Genomic DNA, 25,273 nt, shown 5'->3' with positions numbered 1-25,273 from the left:
AGTTACGGATAAGTTACTCGCATTTATAATACTAATGAGTATGTTTAATTGTAGTTACAAAGTAACTACAAAGGTTTTCGCGCATGAAAATACACCGTGGGTTTATTGAATTCCGTTAACTTAGGTGTATGGGTAATAAGTACGTTTAAAGAAACTAAATGGCATAGTTCATAAAAAAAAGGTTTTTTTACATAAAAAGTTAAATTAAACGTTGCATATAGCATTGTTGTACCAAGGACATTATAATATTTATAATTTAACTCAATCAAGTAATTGAAAACATATCAATATCATATCGATCATCGATCGACAGAGATAGTAATTTAGTAATTACGTTTAGTAGTAAATGTATAAACTCGTACTAAAATAATTATCTCCGAAATGGAGTTAATTAGATTACCGGTGTCTTTGAGAAAGTAACTTGTTATTACCTAGTTCTATTTTATTTGTAGTTAATTTTACATGTAAAATGTATTATTATTGGTGCAATAATAGTTATTTACGATACAAGTGCAGAAAATAGGAAATTCGTAAAGAGTGGTGATAACATAAAACAAGACGAACCGACCGAAGGGAGTACACATGGCTCTTTAAAGTTCCATATGCACGGAAAGTGCTCATTCCCGCACGTGTGCGGGAAAGTAGTAGCACATTATGTACTGTAAAGAATATTTACTTACGTAAGTCTAGGAATATACCCGTGAAATTAACGGAAATAAAAAACACGATGTATACACATTAGAATAATAATGTCATGCTCGTTCCTCTTTCTCAGAGAGTATAATAGCAAGCATCACAGGGCAAAGGCCGGGCCCGTACGCTTCACTGGCTCGATAAGTTTAAGGTGACTACTCGTCTAACCCCAGCTTCGTAGATACTTGGAAACTATAGGTGTTGTGTTGGAGCCTGTGCCGGGTGCTCGTGTTTTCCTCTTGTTTAACATTGTTGCACTTGGATCTGATTTATGGTCGTAACATAAAATCATAAGTTCGCAATAATCATTCAATCATCATCATTATTAATGATCTTTTTATGTCTTTTCGTTTATGTACATTTTAAATTTTTAGATGTCTTTGTCATTTAACGGTCTAGCATGAGTTGCGTTCTCGCACGCGATAATACTAAAATCAAATCCGTATAAGTACTTGAAGTCGTGCGCGAGAACGCAACTCATGCTAGCAGGTCTGATATAAGACTAGTGGTTTTCTGTAGCGAATATCATTGCATAGTAGGATGCCATGAAACTAGCATTTAGGTATTACTTCTATCAATTTGACCAGTCATAATAAGCATAAAAGTTTAAGCATTTTAGTCGTCAATTCCATATTGTTTCAACATAATTATATGTAGTATCTATACTTATCGTATAGTCTTCTGAGCGATCAATTGCAACTTTTTAAAACCCTTAAATCGGCAACGGGTCACAGAAGGCACAATACCTTTGACCAACTTTGTGCATTTTTTTTCCGAAACAGAATCATTAGTAGGTATTATTGAACTTCGAGGAGGCATAAACTCACGACCTTCCGACATTTTGTGCCAATTTAAGGTAGATAAAATTTTTAGGTCATTCGATACTTCGTACGTCAATGAACCATCATCTTCTAACTAGGAGTGGGTTAATGTTTGAATTAGATACTGAAATGAAAACCAGTACTGCAAGGTGTATCAATTAATAAACGTATATTTTTATTTGTATACTTAAATTCTAGAAATCATCATCTGATTGGGTGTCATTGTCGTCACCTTCAATAATTACAATAGAATGAATTTCATGAGGTATAGATAAATGGTATGGGTAAAAGTATCGTTCATCGGTACTTAAAAGCAACACTAAAACATCGCTTATCACATTTATCATATTAAGTACCTGGTGCTGCTGAGTTCATCAAAACATCGAAAAAATAAATGCTTAACTATCAAACATATACAATCAGTTGCTGGAGTGAGAGAGAGGCAAATACGTATTTGGTAACAAACTATCTGGCACTGTTTTTGTACGTTGCATTAAGATTAGTTGAAGTTAGTACTATTTTACAGAGTATTCTTGTTGAAACGTTATTACTTAACCAATCTACACTAAAATAAATAACGATATAATTAATGGTTGAAATGAACACTAGTACGCCCGGCGGCCGATGAATACTGTTTTTCTCAGTCAGCACCCGTGAGGAGAGATAACCTGCAAAACAAACAAAAACTTTAATAAATAAGTGCTAAATTAGCATGCTTACAACAGCGCAGCGTTTATAAATCCCCCGGCTTGCCTAATACGTAAACATTCAAATTAGGTCGCGCACACACTACGCTGCAAGAAAAAATGGTTTTTAGTAAAAGTATGCAATAAAAATTCGCGAGTGATACATAGATTTAGGTTCTAATTTTCTGTTTGAAAGCCAAAAGTTAACAAATGTGGGCGATTTTGGTAAAGGCGAAAACAGCACCGGCATCGGTTTTAGGTGATAGTCACAACTAGAAATTACGCTCCGCTTAACTTTAGGGAACACAGAAAACTTTAGACTACTTATTCCATTGAAATAAGACAAATGTATTAAGTACACATTTTTTGATAGTGCGAACAATAATGCTAAAATATTCAAGGTCCTATAAAAATAAATAATAACAACCGAGTCTTCTATTTAATTGTAGTCATAACTTTAAAAGAATATGCTATGATTGCATTGTAAACTTCCTTCATCGTTAAACAGGCTATGAGAAATTACACAAAATTAAACCTTATCAATTTGATATAAAGTACAAAATCAATGTACGAAATAGATTCCCTCTGCCTTAAGATGGCTTAATTGTAAGTCTAAACAAAGTTAAGGAAAATGTTATCATGGATGTTATTGTTTTAATAGTCGGTTTGATAAGGCGACACAAAATGGTGCTTTATAGCACATAATTAAGACTAAAGTGGAGGACCCGCGCGAAATTGCCTTTTCATACAAACATTGAAATTGAAAATATTTTGACAAAATTTGTTGCATTTCAACCAAAGCAATGTTTGATTTTTTCGAATTTTTAATTATTATAAGAGTTTGTATGAAATCTGTTTTCTGCACCAAATTTTTACAATAATCAAAAATTCTAAAAAAGTCAAAACGTAAACATACGAGTAGCTTTAATATACGTAAACACCAAAATGTCAATATCCAGACAGGAAAATGGGAACTACGTTTGTATGGTGAAGCGGCCGTCCCCTTTTCCCTTAGAATGTTGTTGTTGCGTCATTTAATGAATCAGTTATTAAAACTCGTAAAATAATGAAAAGTATAATTAGTATAGTAAATAGTAGTAAGGTTGATTAGGTTAGGTACCCAGTAAAGAAAGGAATTCAAGTGGCTCTCGCGTATGAAAATCACTAACTAACATTTACTTACACGTAGTTAGAAGTTTAGACTCTAAACACAATATTAACGCCGACGATTCTAACGAGCCCAAACTGAATAAGGTTGGTATCCACCAACACTATTGCACCTTGCACCATTAACCTTGCATTCTCATCGAAATCACATGAGTATTTCAAATTACAACTTAATCAGATACCTATTTTTACTGTAATCGAATTTTAAAACACCTTATATACATTACATAGGTACAAAACAACTTATATACATTACAAGGAATAACGCAATTTAAATAAACTGCTTGTAATAAGGTTATCTAATATACAGTAGCTAATTTAGTTGTTATAACAACAATCACCGTTGTCTGGGTAGATACTGCTACTACCTATAAGTAAACATTTTTATCTTTTTGTACGATAATAATACAATCTTTGTCTATCATCTTGTTTGCGTATCAGTAGTAGGAATTGCTGGCAAAAACGTTTATGCAACTCGTAAACACGCGTACTGTTGACACATATATTAGTTGGAATTTATGTTATATATTAAAAAGTTGTTTATTTGGAAATAAACATCATATTTTGCGTCACAGATCAAATCAAATCAAGTCAAGATCCGTCTAATCTAACTCCGTATAAGCAGCAACACTCTTAACTGTCCACCGGTGGACCTTATGCCTTTTGAAATAAGGCTAGGTTTAGGAGTAAATAGTCACTCTAAATGAAATAAAAATAATTACCTATGTCTTAAAATAAATATAAAATCTAAATAATTTATAAAACGGGGCATATTAGAGTTCGCGCTGGTGGCTTAGCGGTAAGAGCGTGCGACATTCAATCCGGAGATCGCGGGTTCAAACCCCAGTAGTACCAATGAGTTTTTCGGAATTTATGTACGAAATATCATTTGATAGAATATATATAGAATTGGATGGAACTTGGGTTGGAAGGTCAGATGGCAGTCGCTTTCGTAAAATTAGTGCCTACGCCAAATCTTGGGATTAGTTGTCAAGCGGACCCCAGGCTCCCATGAGCCGTGGCAAAATGCCGGGACAACGCGAGGAAGAAGCATAGTAGAATTCTCGAAACTTGCTGGATCGCTGTAAGACATCAGTCAAACTCACCTAAATTTAACCTAGTAGGTCCTAATGACCGGCGGCACGGTCTTGCACTCGCCCTGGTCGAGCGTCTTGTCTATGACGGGCCGGTATGACAGTTTGGTCGCGCCGGTTTCGGCGTCTGTTTCTGCTAGTGTGTGCTTGCGCCAGTGCTGCTCGAATGGTAGCTTCGTCTGTTAAGGAAAAGGAATAAGCGCTGGTGAAAAGATTTATCTTGCCCATAGAAAACCATTGTTAGGCGTGTTACTGTTTTTTATTAATAGGATTTAAACCATTTAAATGTATAATTAAATAGAGAATGAAACAGCGAAGAAAAAATGTACGCAAATCAACTTCAACAAAATTAAAAAATATATTTTAAGTTTAATCTCAATAGATATTTACGACTTGATATAGGTAGTACATTACTAAAAGAGGCCGAGAAATAAGGGATATTTTTAGGAAGTATTTCCGCTCATATTTTTGACAATAGCACAATACCTACACTACATACCTCGACGTGAAAAGGGATGGGAGGGCCCTACGTACCCTGTCTTCAACTACTTAACCGTGTCCCTTGCTTCTCGGCCTCTGTAGTAATCACTATTGTTTTGGCACTAAAACAGGCTGATTTGAGCCTTTAGGACGATAATGTCCCTCTTCCCTTTATAAAAAAAAACTACGAGATTAGCACTATATCAACACTAGAGTCAAACCAAGATAAGTTGTCAGCGATTTTGATAGCCCAGACGGTGCACGGGTTATTTTAAACGTCAAACTTCTATGAAGTTATGACGTTTACTTGACACTTGCACCGTCTGGGCTATAAAAATCGTTGCCAACTTATCTCGGTCTGAATCTAAACTGGTAATGGGTGGTGGTGGTATCCTTATATTTTTGTAATAAGATTTAGGAATGGACGAGGCACCGACCTGGCCGTCCAAAGGCTTGGAGTAGTCGTATTCGTCGCGCCTGGTCTTGAAGTCCTCGCGCGCGTGCGCGCCGCGCGACTCCTCGCGCACCAGCGCGCCCTCCACGATCTGCACGGAGTTGATGAGCAGGTTCTGCAGCTCCAGGGTCTCGATCAGGTCGCTGTTCCAGATTAGGGAGCGGTCGGACACTTTGACGTCCTTGATCTGCTTGTAGATCTCGTGGATTTGCTTGTGGCCTGAAACGATATGATGTTTGAGTGGCATGTCTTTGTGAACCAAGTTTTAAGATTATCTATATTCGAAATATTAAATTCGCCCTCTAAGTAAAAAGGGTCTGAAGGTTTTTATTATTATGGTAGGCATTTAAATGTAATTAAATTTTCGTGACCGTATTAAGATTGTAAATATGTATTAGAATAATCTAAGAGCTAAACCTTTTATTAAATTTAACAATATCATAAATTACAATCCACAAGCACAGTCAATATTCATAGTATGCATGTTCTAAAAACAACATGTAATACATACCAATAAAAGTAACGTAACAAACATACAATTCAAATATGTACTTAAAGGTGCCCACGAGGAACCCGAAATATTTTAACCATGCATTTCTGAGGCCAAAAGAAGGAAAATGTTATGAGTTTAGGTCAATTTCGCACAAAAAGTCTTTTTTGTTTATTTTGTTTCGATTTTTTGTATGTATTTGTACATAAAATGTGAAAGCTATTTGTAAAACTGTAGCTCAAAAACAATTTGAACTTTTTTTTGTAAAACCTATTTTTTGCAAAGTGTGTTACTTTTTGACATCTATCAATAAGGATATTTGGCCTAGGTCTAATAGTGGCAACATCGCCATCAAAAAGGCCTTTTGCACTAGGTAACAATAACAAGATGTTTATTTTGTAAATGACTAACTCTGAAATTAGGCGAATTTCAAAAAAGTTTACAGGACATTTTAGTCTTTAAATATGATCAGGAATATACTGTAAAAATCTCTCGCGATGCTCACGAGCACCGTGTATAAAACAATGTCAAATGAAAACTAAAATTACTATTAGCCTAAACTTAACCAAAAAGAAATCGTCACGCGCACCACGTTGCCACGTTGAACCGCGTTGCAGAGCCAAAGAAATGTTTTTAATTATTTCAAAAGCAGGCAAATCCAAACATATTATCCGAAACTCCGTATTACGTTAATCTCTCTACAAAATAAAGTACTATTTACGTTAATTTTGAACAGGTACCAATTTTATTGCATAGCGTGCATACACATAAATCAATGCTATCGGCTTACGCAATATTTTACGGCCGACATTGGAATGCCTGTTAATAATATATAAAACTCACATAAATATAGTAGTTGCGACACGTTTCTATTAATGACGATTGTAGTTTTCTATTTATTATCAGGACACAAAACATTTTCTATATGTGCTTTGAAATTATATCATGGTTTATTTGTGTATGTTCTCTCTTTAATTCAGGTAATTATTTAGGATAAAATAATAAAGTATAATATCTAGACATAAAAAAATACAAACGTGACTAATCGTTTAAATTGTATACTGTGTACAATCATTATCAAATAAATACATTGTATTCTGAGAGTGATAAAAAAAATATAACGAGTGATAAAAAAAATCATTGACGCGTAAATATCTTATGCATTTTAGAACGAATGTACACGTGTATAGTAAAGTACATACGAACATCATTATCATAACAAACGCTGACTAGTTTAACCGTGATACGCTATATTTAACTTTTAAACAACGTTGATGGAGCAATGATGCCCTTAATTTAGGACACGACCTTCATCGAAATATAATACGCTTACGCATATACGCACTTTAATATGAACAACATTTTATAACAGAATCCATGTTTCTCCACGTGTTGTAAAAAACCGGCCAAGTGCGGTCGGACTCGCGTACGAAGGGTTCCGTACCATTATCTAAAAAAACGGCAAAAAAATTTACATATAAAAATATTTAATTCCATTAAATATTTATTTTATAATGTTTTTCTTTTAGTATTTATTGTTAAAGCGGCAACAGAAATACAAGATCTGTGAAAATTTCAACTGTCTCACTATCACGGTTCATGAGATACAGCCTGGTGACAGACAGACAGACGGACGGACGGACATCGGAGTCTTAGTCTCTCGTTTAGGGTCTCGTTTTACCCTTTGGGCACGGAACCCTAAAAATGAAATAACTTTTTTTAATCAAAAATGTCCTAGGTATACCGCATTTTGAAGTGCAATAAGTGAAGTACATGCATAAATTACATACATTTATTTTATATAGCCACAATAATATTAGTAAAGAAAAGAAATACGTATGCATATTAAAAATACACACATGTAGAACGTTTATCAGGGACCGCCAATGCAAGTCTCAATAAATCTTTACACGAAATTATACAACAAGTTCAGACATGTAACAGTAACAGACCATTCCAACGCTTTACTTTATTTAACACAATAGGACTCATTCTATCCGAGGGATCAGCATAAAAAAGGTTAAACCATTTATGTCAGAAACAATTGCAACATTTAAGTTCGTCTTTGCTGGCCACACGCTGCCGACCAAAAAACCCGTTTTTTCTACTATAGAGCTTTTTTGTCGACAACTACCAGAATTTGTAGCAAAAAAGTTTAAGGGTACCAACGGACTGTCTAATTTTTATGCACATGTTTAGCTATAACCTTTCTACTTAGTGCGAGTATAATGCATCAAATGTTAGGAAACAATTTGTGACTGTAAAGTTTTAGGGAGAAAGTCTACTTTTGATTAATCTTTGGCGCACGTGGTGTTTCTATACAAGGAAGATCCCTGGGTGACGCAGTTGGGTATATCCATAATTTCACATGTGCGTGCTATTGATTTATGACAAGTACCCATTATTAGTGGGCCTTTGGTTATAAATTCCAATGGACTTGGGCCGTTATTTTAACCATGCCATCAAAATTATAAATAGATTTTTGCAGAATAAGCTTCTAGAACTTTACCAAACATACGCTAATGATTTTTTATTTATTTATTTATCGTATGGCGATTACAATACACTGTACAATCATTACTGTTAGCGCTGTGGCAACACCGCTAGTTTTGTCTACAACCAATGATTGATGGAGATGCGGCTCCAATCTGCCAACATAGACGACAGAACGGCGGCCAACCAGAGAGCGCGATGCCAGCGCCGGAGTTTCGCACATGCGACACATCGACGTGCAGCGCGACCCGAGCATCGACCTCTTGCATTTTAACCACTGAACTGAACGCGCGTGTCCTAGACAAAGAACCTATCAGTTGTAAATTGTAATACACCATTAAAACAATGGTATTATTTAAATAGCGCAATAACGCGCTAACATTTACCTTTGATATAATTAACAAATTTAACACATATCAGTAAAAGAATAAGGATCAAAGTCAAATGGCGCCCTAAAAGTTTAAACCATGTGTCGAAAGATGGGAGTAAATTTACTGGGGCTACAACATTTTCTTTGACAATCCACCTCTATTTCAAAGTATAACATGTTTACACTGTCGTCTCCTTCAGATTGCCAACCTAAAACTAAACGGTGACTCACTAATAATCACGGTCATGGATAATAAATAAATAAAATTAAAATAAACCTTAACTACATAAAAAAATACGGGCCCCCAATTATCCTGCTGATTAATTTCGATTAAACGTTGCAGCCGTTTCTCAATTAATAATTGAAGATTTTATAAAACTAGTGGCTCTGAGAGCTGCAGACCTCGAGATAAGCTTAAAAATGTTAAAAAAAACTAACTTGGTTGAATCATTATCACAGCGAACTCACAATACCCGTAGTCTTAAGTGCCATAGACCCTACTGCAGTAACAGCAGCGGCTGCTTAAGTCCCAATTTCCGCCATTTTAATTTTTTTTCAAAAAACGAAACGACAGATAAAGTCTATCTGTTGAGAATTGCGAACTGTAGAAGAGAACATCCAGACATACTAAAGGATTTTTGCTCAAACTGAAACGGACACCTTCGCTAGCGCTCGGTCAAAAAAACATTCGATTAATATCAAAGCCAAACGTTCGATTCTCGTGAAATTTTGTGAACAGGTTTAACAATTAATTTCTTTTTTGTCGATTCAGTTTTCTTTTCTTAATGTTGTCAAGCCAGACGAACCTCCTTCCCCTTCCCCTCTTGCCATCAATTTTTCCTTCCAATATTAGTTGTAGTATATTATATTTGTCATTTCTGTATATATGTCCAAAATAAGATATTTTCCTTTTTTTTCACTGTAACCAAAACCTCCAACTTGAACGTGAATAACGCAGCCATACTGGCAAGAATGGTCAAGAGCAGAAGAGAGATGGCAAAAGTGGTCGCCGACGTCCGTTAGGGCATGGCAAATAAAGAAGAAGAGTTTTCTTTTAATACCGAAATTTCTAAATACCGGAGTCATGGGGGTTCCCGAAGTCTACATCTGACACAGTTCTAGAGAATTCTGGTTGGTGATACTCACCCTCCTCGAGCGTGCTCTTCTGCCGGAACACGGCAGCGTTCTTCTGCATGCACTTCTGCATCCTCAGGCGCAGGTCCGCGGTGGAGATGCTGCCGTCTGCGTAGCGGATCCTGTCCAAGTTCGCCACGCTGGCTTCACCAGTTGTCTGTAAAAGGTGTGCTTTATAATACCTACTTATTTTGATGTGTGTGCTGTTTTAATTTTGCGCTTTAGTTTTTACTTATTACAGCCTAAATACAGCCGAGCACGTCTTTAAAGACACTGTTATTATTTATTATGTGAGAGACAATAAAAATAACATGTCTGAGTTTGAATAAGAAATCATAAAAAAAGCGGCCAAGTGCGAGTAGGACTCGCCCATGAAGGGTTCCGTACCATTTATGACGTATTAAAAAAAACTACTTACTAGATCTCGTTCAAACTAATTTTCGGTGGAAGTTTGCATGGTAATGTATATCATATATTTTTTTTAGATTTTTCATTCTGTTATTTTAGAAGTTACGGGGGGGGGGGGGGGGGGGCACACACATTTTACCACTTTGGAAGTGTCTCTCGCGCAAACTATCCAGCTTAGAAAAAAATGATATTAGAAACCTCAATATCATTTTTAAAGACCTATCCATAGATACCCCACACGTATGGGTTTGATGAAAAAAGATTTTTTGAGTTTCAGTTCTAAGTATGGGGAACCCCCAAAAATTATTGTTTTTTTTCTATTTTTGTGTAAACATCCTAATGCGGTTCATAGAATACATCTACTTACCAAGTTTGAACAGTATAGCTCTTATAGTTTCGGAAAAAAGTGGCGGTGACATAATTGGACAGACAGACGGACATGACGAATCTATAAGGGTTCCGTTTTTTGCCATTTGGCTACGGAACCCTAAAAAGGATAGTATATTTATTCGTGTGATGAGCATGGATATTTGTTCCTGAGTCATGGGTGTTTTCTATGTATTTAAGTATTTATAAATATTTATATATTATATATATCGTTGTCTAAGTGCCCTCAACACAAGCCTTATTGAGCTTACTGTGGGACTTAGTCAATTTGTGTAATAATGTCCTATAATATTTATTTATTTATTTATTTATATATTTACGATTAAGATTGTCTATTCTATTTGTGTGACGCTTGATATGAATCAATAAAAATTTAATGAATGAACATGTCATCAATAAAAGAGAACCTCTAATAAATAGGTAAAGATAAAGTATACCCTCAGATTCACAAATGATTTTCATGCAACTTTTAGATTTTTATATTGATACCGGGCATCTTACCAAAGATGGAAAAACATACGTGGCGCGTGTAATCACACCACAACGATTTATCAAACATGTGTACGACAAATCATAGCAAATTATTTCGTCGCTGCGATGAATCGGTGCATTATCATATGACCATATGTTCGTTTTATATATTACAAAACAAAGGTAAAATCCTAGTGGTGTGCAGCCCGCCACGATGTCGAGCAGCGAGTTGGCGCCCAGCCGGTTGGCGCCGTGCACCGACGCGCACGACGCCTCGCCGGCCGCGTCCAGCCCGGGGACCACCTTGTCTTGTCCGATGTGTATGGCTGTACCCGGGGGTACTCACGTCTCTGAGCGGCGCCTGGGCGTCGCCGGGGCGGGAGGTGTCGGCGATGGTGATGGCGCAGGCGCGGCCGAACACCACGATGTCGAGCAGCGAGTTGGCGCCCAGCCGGTTGGCGCCGTGCACCGACGCGCACGACGCCTCGCCGGCCGCGTACAGCCCGGGGACCACCTTGTCTTGTCCGATGTGTATGGCTGTACCCGGGGGTACTCACGTCTCTGAGCGGCGCCTGGGCGTCGCCGGGGCGGGAGGTGTCGGCGATGGTGATGGCGCAGGCGCGGCCGAACACCACGATGTCGAGCAGCGAGTTGGCGCCCAGCCGGTTGGCGCCGTGCACCGACGCGCACGACGCCTCGCCGGCCGCGTACAGCCCGGGGACCACCTTGTCTTGTCCGATGTGTATGGCTGTACCCGGGGGTACTCACGTCTCTGAGCGGCGCCTGGGCGTCGCCGGGGCGGGAGGTGTCGGCGATGGTGATGGCGCAGGCGCGGCCGAACACCACGATGTCGAGCAGCGAGTTGGCGCCCAGCCGGTTGGCGCCGTGCACCGACGCGCACGACGCCTCGCCGGCCGCGTCCAGCCCGGGGACCACCTTGTCTTGTCCGATGTGTATGGCTGTACCCGGGGGTACTCACGTCTCTGAGCGGCGCCTGGGCGTCGCCGGGGCGGGAGGTGTCGGCGATGGTGATGGCGCAGGCGCGGCCGAACACCACGATGTCGAGCAGCGAGTTGGCGCCCAGCCGGTTGGCGCCGTGCACCGACGCGCACGACGCCTCGCCGGCCGCGTCCAGCCCGGGGACCACCTTGTCTTGTCCGATGTGTATGGCTGTACCCGGGGGTACTCACGTCTCTGAGCGGCGCCTGGGCGTCGCCGGGGCGGGAGGTGTCGGCGATGGTGATGGCGCAGGCGCGGCCGAACACCACGATGTCGAGCAGCGAGTTGGCGCCCAGCCGGTTGGCGCCGTGCACCGACGCGCACGACGCCTCGCCGGCCGCGTACAGCCCGGGGACCACCTTGTCTTGTCCGATGTGTATGGCTGTACCCGGGGGTACTCACGTCTCTGAGCGGCGCCTGGGCGTCGCCGGGGCGGGAGGTGTCGGCGATGGTGATGGCGCAGGCGCGGCCGAACACCACGATGTCGAGCAGCGAGTTGGCGCCCAGCCGGTTGGCGCCGTGCACCGACGCGCACGACGCCTCGCCGGCCGCGTACAGCCCGGGGACCACCTTGTCTTGTCCGATGTGTATGGCTGTACCCGGGGGTACTCACGTCTCTGAGCGGCGCCTGGGCGTCGCCGGGGCGGGAGGTGTCGGCGATGGTGATGGCGCAGGCGCGGCCGAACACCACGATGTCGAGCAGCGAGTTGGCGCCCAGCCGGTTGGCGCCGTGCACCGACGCGCACGACGCCTCGCCGGCCGCGTACAGCCCGGGGACCACCTTGTCTTGTCCGATGTGTATGGCTGTACCCGGGGGTACTCACGTCTCTGAGCGGCGCCTGGGCGTCGCCGGGGCGGGAGGTGTCGGCGATGGTGATGGCGCAGGCGCGGCCGAACACCACGATGTCGAGCAGCGAGTTGGCGCCCAGCCGGTTGGCGCCGTGCACCGACGCGCCGTGCACCGACGCGCACGACGCCTCGCCGGCCGCGTACAGCCCGGGGACCACCTTGTCTTGTCCGATGTGTATGGCTGTACCCGGGGGTACTCACGTCTCTGAGCGGCGCCTGGGCGTCGCCGGGGCGGGAGGTGTCGGCGATGGTGATGGCGCAGGCGCGGCCGAACACCACGATGTCGAGCAGCGAGTTGGCGCCCAGCCGGTTGGCGCCGTGCACCGACGCGCACGACGCCTCGCCGGCCGCGTACAGCCCGGGGACCACCTTGTCTTGTCCGATGTGTATGGCTGTACCCGGGGGTACTCACGTCTCTGAGCGGCGCCTGGGCGTCGCCGGGGCGGGAGGTGTCGGCGATGGTGATGGCGCAGGCGCGGCCGAACACCACGATGTCGAGCAGCGAGTTGGCGCCCAGCCGGTTGGCGCCGTGCACCGACGCGCACGACGCCTCGCCGGCCGCGTCCAGCCCGGGGACCACCTTGTCTTGTCCGATGTGTATGGCTGTACCCGGGGGTACTCACGTCTCTGAGCGGCGCCTGGGCGTCGCCGGGGCGGGAGGTGTCGGCGATGGTGATGGCGCAGGCGCGGCCGAACACCACGATGTCGAGCAGCGAGTTGGCGCCCAGCCGGTTGGCGCCGTGCACCGACGCGCACGACGCCTCGCCGGCCGCGTACAGCCCGGGGACCACCTTGTCTTGTCCGATGTGTATGGCTGTACCCGGGGGTACTCACGTCTCTGAGCGGCGCCTGGGCGTCGCCGGGGCGGGAGGTGTCGGCGATGGTGATGGCGCAGGCGCGGCCGAACACCACGATGTCGAGCAGCGAGTTGGCGCCCAGCCGGTTGGCGCCGTGCACCGACGCGCACGACGCCTCGCCGGCCGCGTACAGCCCGGGGACCACCTTGTCTTGTCCGATGTGTATGGCTGTACCCGGGGGTACTCACGTCTCTGAGCGGCGCCTGGGCGTCGCCGGGGCGGGAGGTGTCGGCGATGGTGATGGCGCAGGCGCGGCCGAACACCACGATGTCGAGCAGCGAGTTGGCGCCCAGCCGGTTGGCGCCGTGCACCGACGCGCACGACGCCTCGCCGGCCGCGTACAGCCCGGGGACCACCTTGTCTTGTCCGATGTGTATGGCTGTACCCGGGGGTACTCACGTCTCTGAGCGGCGCCTGGGCGTCGCCGGGGCGGGAGGTGTCGGCGATGGTGATGGCGCAGGCGCGGCCGAACACCACGATGTCGAGCAGCGAGTTGGCGCCCAGCCGGTTGGCGCCGTGCACCGACGCGCACGACGCCTCGCCGGCCGCGTACAGCCCGGGGACCACCTTGTCTTGTCCGATGTGTATGGCTGTACCCGGGGGTACTCACGTCTCTGAGCGGCGCCTGGGCGTCGCCGGGGCGGGAGGTGTCGGCGATGGTGATGGCGCAGGCGCGGCCGAACACCACGATGTCGAGCAGCGAGTTGGCGCCCAGCCGGTTGGCGCCGTGCACCGACGCGCACGACGCCTCGCCGGCCGCGTACAGCCCGGGGACCACCTTGTCTTGTCCGATGTGTATGGCTGTACCCGGGGGTACTCACGTCTCTGAGCGGCGCCTGGGCGTCGCCGGGGCGGGAGGTGTCGGCGATGGTGATGGCGCAGGCGCGGCCGAACACCACGATGTCGAGCAGCGAGTTGGCGCCCAGCCGGTTGGCGCCGTGCACCGACGCGCACGACGCCTCGCCGGCCGCGTACAGCCCGGGGACCACCTTGTCTTGTCCGATGTGTATGGCTGTACCCGGGGGTACTCACGTCTCTGAGCGGCGCCTGGGCGTCGCCGGGGCGGGAGGTGTCGGCGATGGTGATGGCGCAGGCGCGGCCGAACACCACGATGTCGAGCAGCGAGTTGGCGCCCAGCCGGTTGGCGCCGTGCACCGACGCGCACGACGCCTCGCCGGCCGCGTACAGCCCGGGGACCACCTTGTCTTGTCCGATGTGTATGGCTGTACCCGGGGGTACTCACGTCTCTGAGCGGCGCCTGGGCGTCGCCGGGGCGGGAGGTGTCGGCGATGGTGATGGCGCAGGCGCGGCCGAACACCACGATGTCGAGCAGCGAGTTGGCGCCCAGCCGGTTGGCGCCGTGCACCGACGCGCACGACGCCTCGCCGGCCGCGTACAGCCCGGGGACCACCTTGTCTTGTCCGATGTGTATGGCTGTACCCGGGGGTACTCACGTCTCTGAGCGGCGCCTGGGCGTCGCCGGGGCGGGAGGTGTCGGCGATGGTGATGGCGCAGGCGCGGCCGAACACCACGATGTCGAGCAGCGAGTTGGCGCCCAGCCGGTTGGCGCCGTGCACCGACGCGCACGACGCCTCGCCGGCCGCGTCCAGCCCGGGGACCACCTTGTCTTGTCCGATGTGTATGGCTGTACCCGGGGGTACTCACGTCTCTGAGCGGCGCCTGGGCGTCGCCGGGGCGGGAGGTGTCGGCGATGGTGATGGCGCAGGCGCGGCCGAACACCACGATGTCGAGCAGCGAGTTGGCGCCCAGCCGGTTGGCGCCGTGCACCGACGCGCACGACGCCTCGCCGGCCGCGTACAGCCCGGGGACCACCTTGTCTTGTCCGATGTGTATGGCTGTACCCGGGGGTACTCACGTCTCTGAGCGGCGCCTGGGCGTCGCCGGGGCGGGAGGTGTCGGCGATGGTGATGGCGCAGGCGCGGCCGAACACCACGATGTCGAGCAGCGAGTTGGCGCCCAGCCGGTTGGCGCCGTGCACCGACGCGCACGACGCCTCGCCGGCCGCGTACAGCCCGGGGACCACCTTGTCTTGTCCGATGTGTATGGCTGTACCCGGGGGTACTCACGTCTCTGAGCGGCGCCTGGGCGTCGCCGGGGCGGGAGGTGTCGGCGATGGTGATGGCGCAGGCGCGGCCGAACACCACGATGTCGAGCAGCGAGTTGGCGCCCAGCCGGTTGGCGCCGTGCACCGACGCGCACGACGCCTCGCCGGCCGCGTACAGCCCGGGGACCACCTTGTCTTGTCCGATGTGTATGGCTGTACCCGGGGGTACTCACGTCTCTGAGCGGCGCCTGGGCGTCGCCGGGGCGGGAGGTGTCGGCGATGGTGATGGCGCAGGCGCGGCCGAACACCACGATGTCGAGCAGCGAGTTGGCGCCCAGCCGGTTGGCGCCGTGCACCGACGCGCACGACGCCTCGCCGGCCGCGTACAGCCCGGGGACCACCTTATCCTGGCCGTTGTGGTGGGTGATCACCTGATGAACAACATTATGTTGTCAAATAATTAATATTAAAAACAAAATACTGCAAAAACAACTGAGAAAGTAGTTTTTACGTTTATTATGAATATTTTTTCTCTGTATCTAAGAATTTAACCCTAACCGCACGTAACAAAGAGAGAAAGGGAAGCGCTCTGAGCCTGGATTACTATGAAAATCATTATCACCAACACGCACACTACTACAAACACAATGCTACCTAAATATATAATTGGCCATATTTTCTTATTTCCAAAGAGATTATGAGCCCTCGCCCATTGCTATAATTTGAGTTTTACATTTTAGGAAATAATGTTGAAATTACATTACGATTTTTATTTCTGAAGATAGTGTCACAGCGTCGAGAAGCCACGCTAGCCACACCACATATAATAACATAATAACATGAAGTATATCTAGTCCTGTAATGATGTAATAGTCGCAACTAGCGTCTATGCTCTATCCCTTTTACACCTACAATGTTTTGCTAATTTCGTCGCTCCGGTGAGTAGAGTCAATTACCTAGTTAACTTATTCGAGAACGTTCTGCAGTTTTATGTTAAATTGATATCGACTTTATCGTGTTAACATTAAGTTCATTTTTTTAGCAGTATAAAAACGTGTTGCAAAATTCAGATAATTTTATTTTTATAGTATATTAACCGCAAAAGCTGTAGTTTAGGTTAAGCAGGCGTCAATGTCACCACGTACTCGACAACATTGACGCGTGCGGTTATCGAGGTGGTCTTGCAGATGCCGGGCACACTCCTGTCAAACACGCTAGAGTAAAGCCCCGCCAAGTTTTCCCGCCCGGTGCTATGTCAAGTATGGCACTCCCATGGGATGGTCGGAGTCTACAGACCTCTCCACGGTAGTTGGTGGGCGTGCCGCCCATGTTATAGTGCACCGTGGGGAGCACGGGGATGGGCTCCTTGGTGACGTCGACGCCGGCGAAGATCATGGCGGTCTCGGAGATGCCGGGCAGGCGCTGCTTCAGCTGGTCGGGCGGCAGGTGGTGCAGCTGCAGGTGCACGTGGTCCTTCTCGGGCCCGCAGCCGCGGCCTGGAGATAAGTATTTATTGTAAGACGTATGCATTGACGGCATCAAGACATTTGACAACGCATTTGTAGATCATGGTGCCTCTTTCTCACCAGATTTAATGGCTTCTGTGACCTAAACTGAATACTTTAGCTTGGACCCTTCGTGCTAATACGCAGGTGCTCCCGTCTGGCTGCAAAGTGATAATGTCAAGTTTACTAATTCAGGTTTAAGATAGCAGACAATTCAACGCGCAAGGTAGCGCGCGTAACTGTAAAGATATTCAAACCTGAATCGGTAAACTTAAATTTGACATTATTACTACGCGCCAATAAACAACTCCCAAGTGATAAGTAAAAGAGTCAAAGCTCTTTCATGATGTACCGGCCCTTGTTGTTCACGAGTTACCCTCGCCGCAACAGCCATCAGTCCACATGAACTGCTTCTTACCTTCCATAATCTCAACAGTCATGGCCCGAGACACGACGTCGCGGCTGGCTAAATCCTTGGCAACGGGGGCGTAACGCTCCATGAATCGTTCGCCCTTCGCGTTCACGAGGAACCCGCCTTCACCGCGGCAGCCCTCAGTCATCAAGCAGCCAGCTCCATAGATACCTGAAATTTTTATTCTTTAATATTCTTCTACTTATGAAAAGAAAAATAGACTACGTTTACCAATATTCGGAAAATGTATACTGCAAAAACGATTTTTAGGGTTCCGTACCCAAAGGGTCAAACGGGACCCTATTACTGAGACTTCACTGTCCGTCCGTCTGTCACCAGGCTGTATCTCATGAACCGTGATAGCTAGACAGTTGAAATTTTCACAGATGATGTATTTCTGTTGCCACTATAACAACACATACTAAAAACAGAATAAAATAAATATTTAAGGGGGGCTCCCATACAACAAACATAACTTTTTTTTTCCGTTTTTATAAATAATAGTATGGAACCCTTCGTGCGCGAGTCCGACTCGCACTCGCCCGGTTTTTTATTATTTTTACTTCTTTCATCAACAGTTAAAACCTTTGAGACACTACTCGGTAATCAAGTAGGTACAAGAAAAGCCACAAATTAAGCCCCTACAGAACAAATACGTACGGAAAAATTACTACACTGTGTGAAAATGACTATGGAAAATGAAAATGTAGTTAGCACGACAAAGGGGTACTCGAAGGTGATGGTAATGTTACCCGTGGGGTGGAACTGCACGAACTCCATGTCCTCGTTCTGGAGGCCGGCGCGCGCGGCCATGGCCGTGCCGTCGCCCGTGCACGTGTGCGCCGACGTGCAGCTGAAGTACGAGCGGCCGGTGCCGCCCGTCGCCAGGATCGTGTTCTTGGCTTGGAACCTGATAATAACAATAAAAATATCACTCATCAAACATACTTATAGAATGTTCAATCATTTTTCACACTAGTAAACTAACAATTAGCAACTAGCAAGTGCATGTTAGGCTTTAGGCCTATTCGAATAATGAACAATCTCTAAAAGGATTCTTAATAAAAATAAAATCTAAATTCTACAAATTATAAGCACAGTTTTATCAAATGTGCCCTTCATTTTTTTAGGGACTGCTTTGGCCAAACACGTCCATGTTGCTAACACCAAAAAGACAGGAGTAAAGGAATAGCTATTTACTATACAAGTGCGAAAAGTAGGAACATTACCTATTCACACATGTTACAGTACATATGGCCATTAAATTTTCGACATAGTTACGTAATGTGCTTATTATCGCACTAGTGCTGTAAAGTAGCACCATATGTACGGTAAAACTATAACCCATTGGACAGGCAGATGCCAACAGCAGCCTAATTATAACACTGTGACTGATCAAAACGAATATTTGATCAATTAACCTATTTCTTGTCCGCTAACTTGTCAACAAGTGCTGCTGGTAACTATTTTGAGAATGATGTCACTACTTGGTTTCAATTGCTTGCATAAAACGCCTGCTATGCGATGCGAAAGACGGGATAGTGATTGGCCCGATACCGATTTTGAAGGCGGTGGCTTTTCGTTGCATTGCGTTGGGCGGAGTTTTACCTGTGCAGTGTTCCGTCCTCGAGATTAATGGCGATACAGCCCTTGCAGACGCCGTCCTCCATCAGCAGGTCCAACGCGAAGTACTCGATGAAGTACTCGCAGTCGTAACGGAGGGATTGGCCGTAGAGAGTATGTAGCAGGGAATGTCCAGTTCTGTAGACAGAGATAAATACGATTTGGGCTATAATTTAGTACCCAGACTAGTATAGATGTTTTCATTTCTTAAAGGTTTTGTGATAGCTATCATTACAGCACACGAGTAGGTAATTTATAACTTCAAAATGTCAAATTTTATACGAGCGACTGGCCGCCTAACGCGGGCTGGTAAATAGTCCTCGGGTGTCTGAGACAACGGCATTTTTTAGTTTGCCAGCTCGGTACTTGTAGCGCCTAATGTAGGTAGATAATAAGCAGTCCTGGTTGTGTATAGATTACCTGTCCGCCACAGCGCAGCAACGATGCGCCTGGCCGCCCTTGCCGAACTTGAGCGACTGGCCGCCGAACGCACGCTGGTAGATACGACCCTCGGGTGTTCGGGAGAATGGCATGCCGTAGTTGTCAAGCTCGATGACTGCATGCGGTGCTTCGCGAGTCATGTAGTGGATGGCGTCCTGATTAACAAACATAGTTCTACAGTTCGGCTTTAGAATAGAGTTTGGGGTTCGTAAATTTGTTACAATTTAGTAAGGCAATCCAAATAGCGTCACGAAAATCCGCTTAGGACACTTGAGCTCTATAGTTTCTGCATTTTACTTCTAACGGCCTTCCACTACGGGTCCTATGTCTACGAGACATCCCGGAATAGTCCCCAGTACAATTATGAGCTAAAAATGATTTTAAGATAAATCAGACGAATAAAATATATACAGCAGGTAACTCCGGATACACCTAATCACTATCTGCACGTTCTAACAAATATGTAAGTGAAAAAGTGACAGGCATAGCGACAAGTGATATAAATGCGACCATGCTACAGCCGCTGCATTGTTTATAAAGACAAATAGGCAATGCAATGTATTTAAAAAAATACAGAAATCGTAACTTCTGCCATGGTTTCTCTTACGTGTAAAAGTAGGCGCATGCGACTATAGATCGCGTCATTCACGAAGACGTGTGCCTTGACTCCTATTGTCATATCATTAAAGGTTAGATTTGACAAATCTACGCGTAATCGTGGATGGCACGACCTAAATAAAAGATCAAATTTTCGTTATTTCTAAAGAAACTCATATATTTACAAAGGCGAATCTAGACGACCGGTTTGGCCTAGTGGGTAGTGGGCCTGCCTACGAAGCTGATGGTCCCGGGTTCAAATCCTGGTAAGGGCATTTATACGTGTGATGAGCATGGATATTTGTTCCTGAGTCATGGGTGTTTTCTATGTATTTAAGTATTTATAAATATTTATATATTATATATATCGTTGTCTAAGTACCCTCAACACAAGCCTTATTGAGCTTACTGTGGGACTTAGTCAATTTGTGTAATAATGTCCTATAATATTTATTTATTTATAAAGCAACTTCTTGGCCTAACACGTCAGTTTGACATCTATTATAGACTAGAGAGACACACGACATTAACCACATTCAAAAAGTATTTATGATCCTAAAGAAGGTACCGTATCTTGATACAGGTAAATAACTAAAGCTGTATAAACGCCAAACGACCTTGGCTCAATACATAGAAAAGCAAGTCAGTATGTCGTTGCCATGGCTGGTAATCAAAGTCACCAGTTACTTACTACTTAGTTCCGTAAATTACACCACTTTACAAGTGCATCACGATTTTCGAATGAAAAACAAACGAGTCGTTCATGAAAGCATATTAAAGCGTAAAGGACCGTAGAATTTATTTTACGGGCTCGCGCAGGTAAAATATCGAACAATTGTTTTTTTTTTGTCGTGAATTCGTCAAGCATTGTGCGGCATAACAGATTAAATTCTATAAAATATGTAAATATAAGTAGAATCGTACATTACATTCTATTTTTACAGATTGTTGGTTTCAATGTGTTTGTTCTTGAATGTCACGCAGTAACGCAGGTATTAACGGATGAACTGCTTATTTTTATATTTTTCTTCTTATTCATGATGTATTCACCGTGTTTCTTTCAAACTCCGTTTATTTCAAGGGTGCATTCCTGCGCTTACATTAAGTAACTTCCTCTAAGACACTGGTATTCCATTTTCAATTCCATTCCGAGCGTGTACACTTGTCTTAAGGCCTCATTACATATTGAATATATTGATTAGTGTTTAGTGTGAGCTAATACATTAGGCGGGTCCACACAGAGCGAGCGAGCGAGCACGTACGTGCGAGGCAATTTCCTCACGCACAAACCGGCCAGAGTAGACGTGCCTCGGCCGAGACGGCGTGTGCGTTTTCCTCGCCCGAGCGCGCTGCCTCGGCCGAGGCACGTCTACACTGGCCGGTTTGTGCGTGAGGAAATTGCCTCGCGCGTATGCTCACTCTGTGTGGACCTGGCTGTTTGCTATTAAACGTAAGTACTATCTCAAACAATTGATGTTCGAATTTATATTGATATGTCAAAGTTTTCAATTATTTGCTTGAGTTAAATATAATACCCGTGGTACCTACAACAACGATATATGCATCATTTAAGCACTTACTATTAAATATATAAAAAAAAGTTTTCTTATATGTACTTACTTAGCCATACCATACCCCAAAGCAATCGGAGTTTAAAAAAAAACACGGTGTATATGCGCCATTGACAATAAGCATTATGGTTTACCGCATTCTGTATGTACGAGTATATGAGCCGTTAGAATTGATGAGAGCTATTGCATGACACTTTGCGAGAAAAAAGGAATAAAATATTTCTGAGAAATACTAAAGTTGAAACCATACATTTATAACAAAAATAAGGCGCTACCTACAGGCATTAGCCATATGGTGAGCTTGGACACTACACGCCTACATGTGCCACGTGTGATTTTTGCTTAATAAATTATCTCTAAATTATTTAAAGTAAGCGAGCGTGCAGCGCGAGAATAGTTTCTATTTGAACTTGGCCAAAAATGCTTCCGTATGTGACATATGGTATGTCCGAATGTTTTCGTCTACACGTTCCTCTACCGCTTTTTTGTGAGAACGGTCGATAATTATACGGTTTTTTTTGTAATACAGTTTTTGGAAAAAAAAACAATATGACGAAGCCATGGAAGGCTTGCGAGGTCTACAACTCACAGAGCTGAACTTGTAATGTATGTGCTGGAAAATTCTACATTTTGCTCTGCACTAAATATTATATGTGCCTCTAAAAGTTATACGCCTATACATACATGATTGCTTACTATGATTGCACAAAAATATGGATGATGTAGCAGAATTAAAATAGATCAGTACATAGCTAAACTTAAGTATCTCTTCAAGAATATTTATTGAAAGTTACTACTGTGATATTGTAGTGTTGTGGTTGTTAGTACTTTACGATACAAGTGCGAAAAATAGGAAATGCGCAACGAGTGGGGATAAATTAAAACATAACCAAAAGGAGTATTTTAAATCGACGAGAGTTCCGAATTGCCTATTCGCACATGTATCGTTATGACTAGCTTTTATACCTGATCTCCAAGCCAATCTGAGCCCTTTACTGTGTCATACATATGCCAGAGCCAGCTGTCTTCCTCCATATTACCTTGAAAATAATAATTTAAAAAAAAATTATAACACTGTTTCATATAAAGAGTGACTAATATTTACTGAATTACACACCATTATATTGAACAAGATTTTTAAAAATGATTGCCATTAGAAGTACATTTTTTAAATGGAAATGTTTTAATAGACCCTATGCCCTGTAAAATAGATAAATAAAAAAAAATAAAAAAACACAATATAAAAAGATCCAACATATTTATATTTATAATCAATGAAGATACTGAAGTTGGCTGAAGTTTTCAAACACACTTGGATACTGAGATGCTGGAGAAGGTTCAACATAGTTTCACCATGTTACTGAAGAAACACTGCAATTCCTAAACTTTATAGTGATGAAGGACTGCAGACAATGTGAAGACCTGATTCAGACATTGAAAATACCACCATTAAACCACCACCACCATTTAAGAACCAGCATTTAAGAATATGACCTCAAAGATTGTCAGAAGAGACCAGAATAGAATGCAATAAAAACAACTATCTAAGAGGTCATCAGTATAAGCTGGTGTCTCGCTGGTCCTACAGTAATCCTCATAGACACTTCATAAGCAACAGAGTGGGTTGAGCTTGGAATAAACTCCCAGAGGGCATTGTATCGGCCCAGTGTCAAGGAATTCTACTCAGCACTGAAAACTTTGTGAAGATATAGGCATTTATGTGCCTGCTTTACAAATAAAAAATAAATAATGAAATAGGTACCTATACTTTTGAAAACCTAATAATAGCATTAGACCACCATATGATTTTAATGTTGTGTCAATAATCTCTAAATAAAGCCTTGCTATATTTAATGAGTTTAATCATTAGTATCATGACTTTGAAATAAGCAATTACTATCAATTAAGACTTACTCTAAAACAATTAACATAGTACTTTCTAGAATTTGCTTGAATAAAATGGGGGACATATTTAATGATTCTATGGAGAACAAATTTAAACTTTTTATTTAAGTTAAGAATAAATTTTCTTGAGAGGAATGGAGGTCACATCCTAAGTAAACTACCATTATGGATATGGTGATTGTATTTGTCCATGTGACAGCATGATAATGACAGTCCCTATCTCTTTTAATTGTGCTGCCTCATTACAGCAAAACTGTGTATCTAGATAGGAAATATGTATTAACTATTTTGCCGAACCAGGGCAGTTTGTGGTGTTAATAAGTGATACTTATTATATCACATGGATAAGGCCATTCCATAATATGTTGGCAAAGTTTCTGCTGAAAACAATTATGGTTCAAATTACATGTCAGTTGCCAATAATATACATACCTAAAGCAGCATTGATCCCACCCTGAGCTGCAACAGTGTGAGACCTCGTAGGAAACAGCTTGGTAACTACAGCAGTTTTGAACCCCTCCTGCACCAGACCGAAAGCCGCACGCAACCCTGCACCTCCGGCTCCGATGACCAAGGCATCGTGCTTGTGGTCAACCACAGTATAGGCCTTGGTCATGTTTGTGTTTGATGAGCCACCATCTTTAGCAGCACCTCCCACCGTTAAGTGGAGTCTTCGGTATAAATATGATGCCTGCAACACAAATTATAGCTATGTAACTGTTCAATTACAACACTCATTAAGTATCATGTAAGTTATTGTCATGAACGTAATGACTTATTCATTAAAAGGCAATCACACCGCTAGAAATTTAAAGTATTGTATATTTGTTTACAAACTTCCTAAAACATCCAGAATTCTAGAAAAATCTGGGAAGCAATGGGAAAACCTGGATAAAATCTTGATATCAAACCAAACCCATAAGATGTTTAAATAAATGTGAAACAATTTTAATATATATCAATTTTTAATACGTTGCGCAACTTTTAAGTAGAAATTATTGTAGGTGGCAGATCAAAACATCTCCTAAGAATGTATTACATAACTTGTTTTCTTTTATAAGAGACTTTTGTGGTGACTTACCAATGATGCGGGGCTTCGGGAAACGGCGGCTTTCATGATTGAACTCATGATGGAACTCTCTGTTCGCACCCTGAGATCAAATTCAATAAAAATACACTAGCGATCGAAGTTTTCGTGGAGATTGTACTGTCAAACGCACAGCTATCACATTGCTTGACAATTTTTTTTTTTTCAAATATATTGACACAGATTCTTGTATTTAGCTACTTAAAAAGTTGCC

The 25,273-nt window shown here is 44.0% G+C and overlaps 1 protein-coding gene across 1 annotated transcript; it reads right to left on the bottom strand.

The window, feature by feature from the left end:
• Positions 1-1,657: 1,657 nt before the first annotated feature.
• Positions 1,658-25,225, bottom strand: LOC133526127 (succinate dehydrogenase [ubiquinone] flavoprotein subunit, mitochondrial). The gene is made up of 13 exons (XM_061862607.1): positions 25,054-25,225; positions 24,405-24,663; positions 23,034-23,107; positions 19,879-20,054; positions 19,444-19,596; positions 18,588-18,745; positions 17,842-18,006; positions 17,215-17,414; positions 16,152-16,349; positions 9,895-10,039; positions 5,379-5,614; positions 4,474-4,640; positions 1,658-2,182 (listed from the first exon to the last, which is right to left on the bottom strand). Exons 1-12 carry the CDS (start codon positions 25,099-25,101, stop codon positions 4,485-4,487), a joined length of 1,968 nt encoding a protein of 655 aa, XP_061718591.1. The 5' UTR covers positions 25,102-25,225; the 3' UTR covers positions 1,658-2,182; positions 4,474-4,484.
• Between the last annotated feature and the right edge of the window lie 48 nt (positions 25,226-25,273).

Source organism: Cydia pomonella, chromosome 16 (genome assembly GCF_033807575.1).
Source record: "Cydia pomonella isolate Wapato2018A chromosome 16, ilCydPomo1, whole genome shotgun sequence".
Taxonomy (NCBI): domain Eukaryota; kingdom Metazoa; phylum Arthropoda; class Insecta; order Lepidoptera; family Tortricidae; genus Cydia; species Cydia pomonella.
The sequence above is the reverse complement of the archived record's forward strand: the minus strand, read 5'-3'. Positions and strand labels throughout refer to the sequence as shown.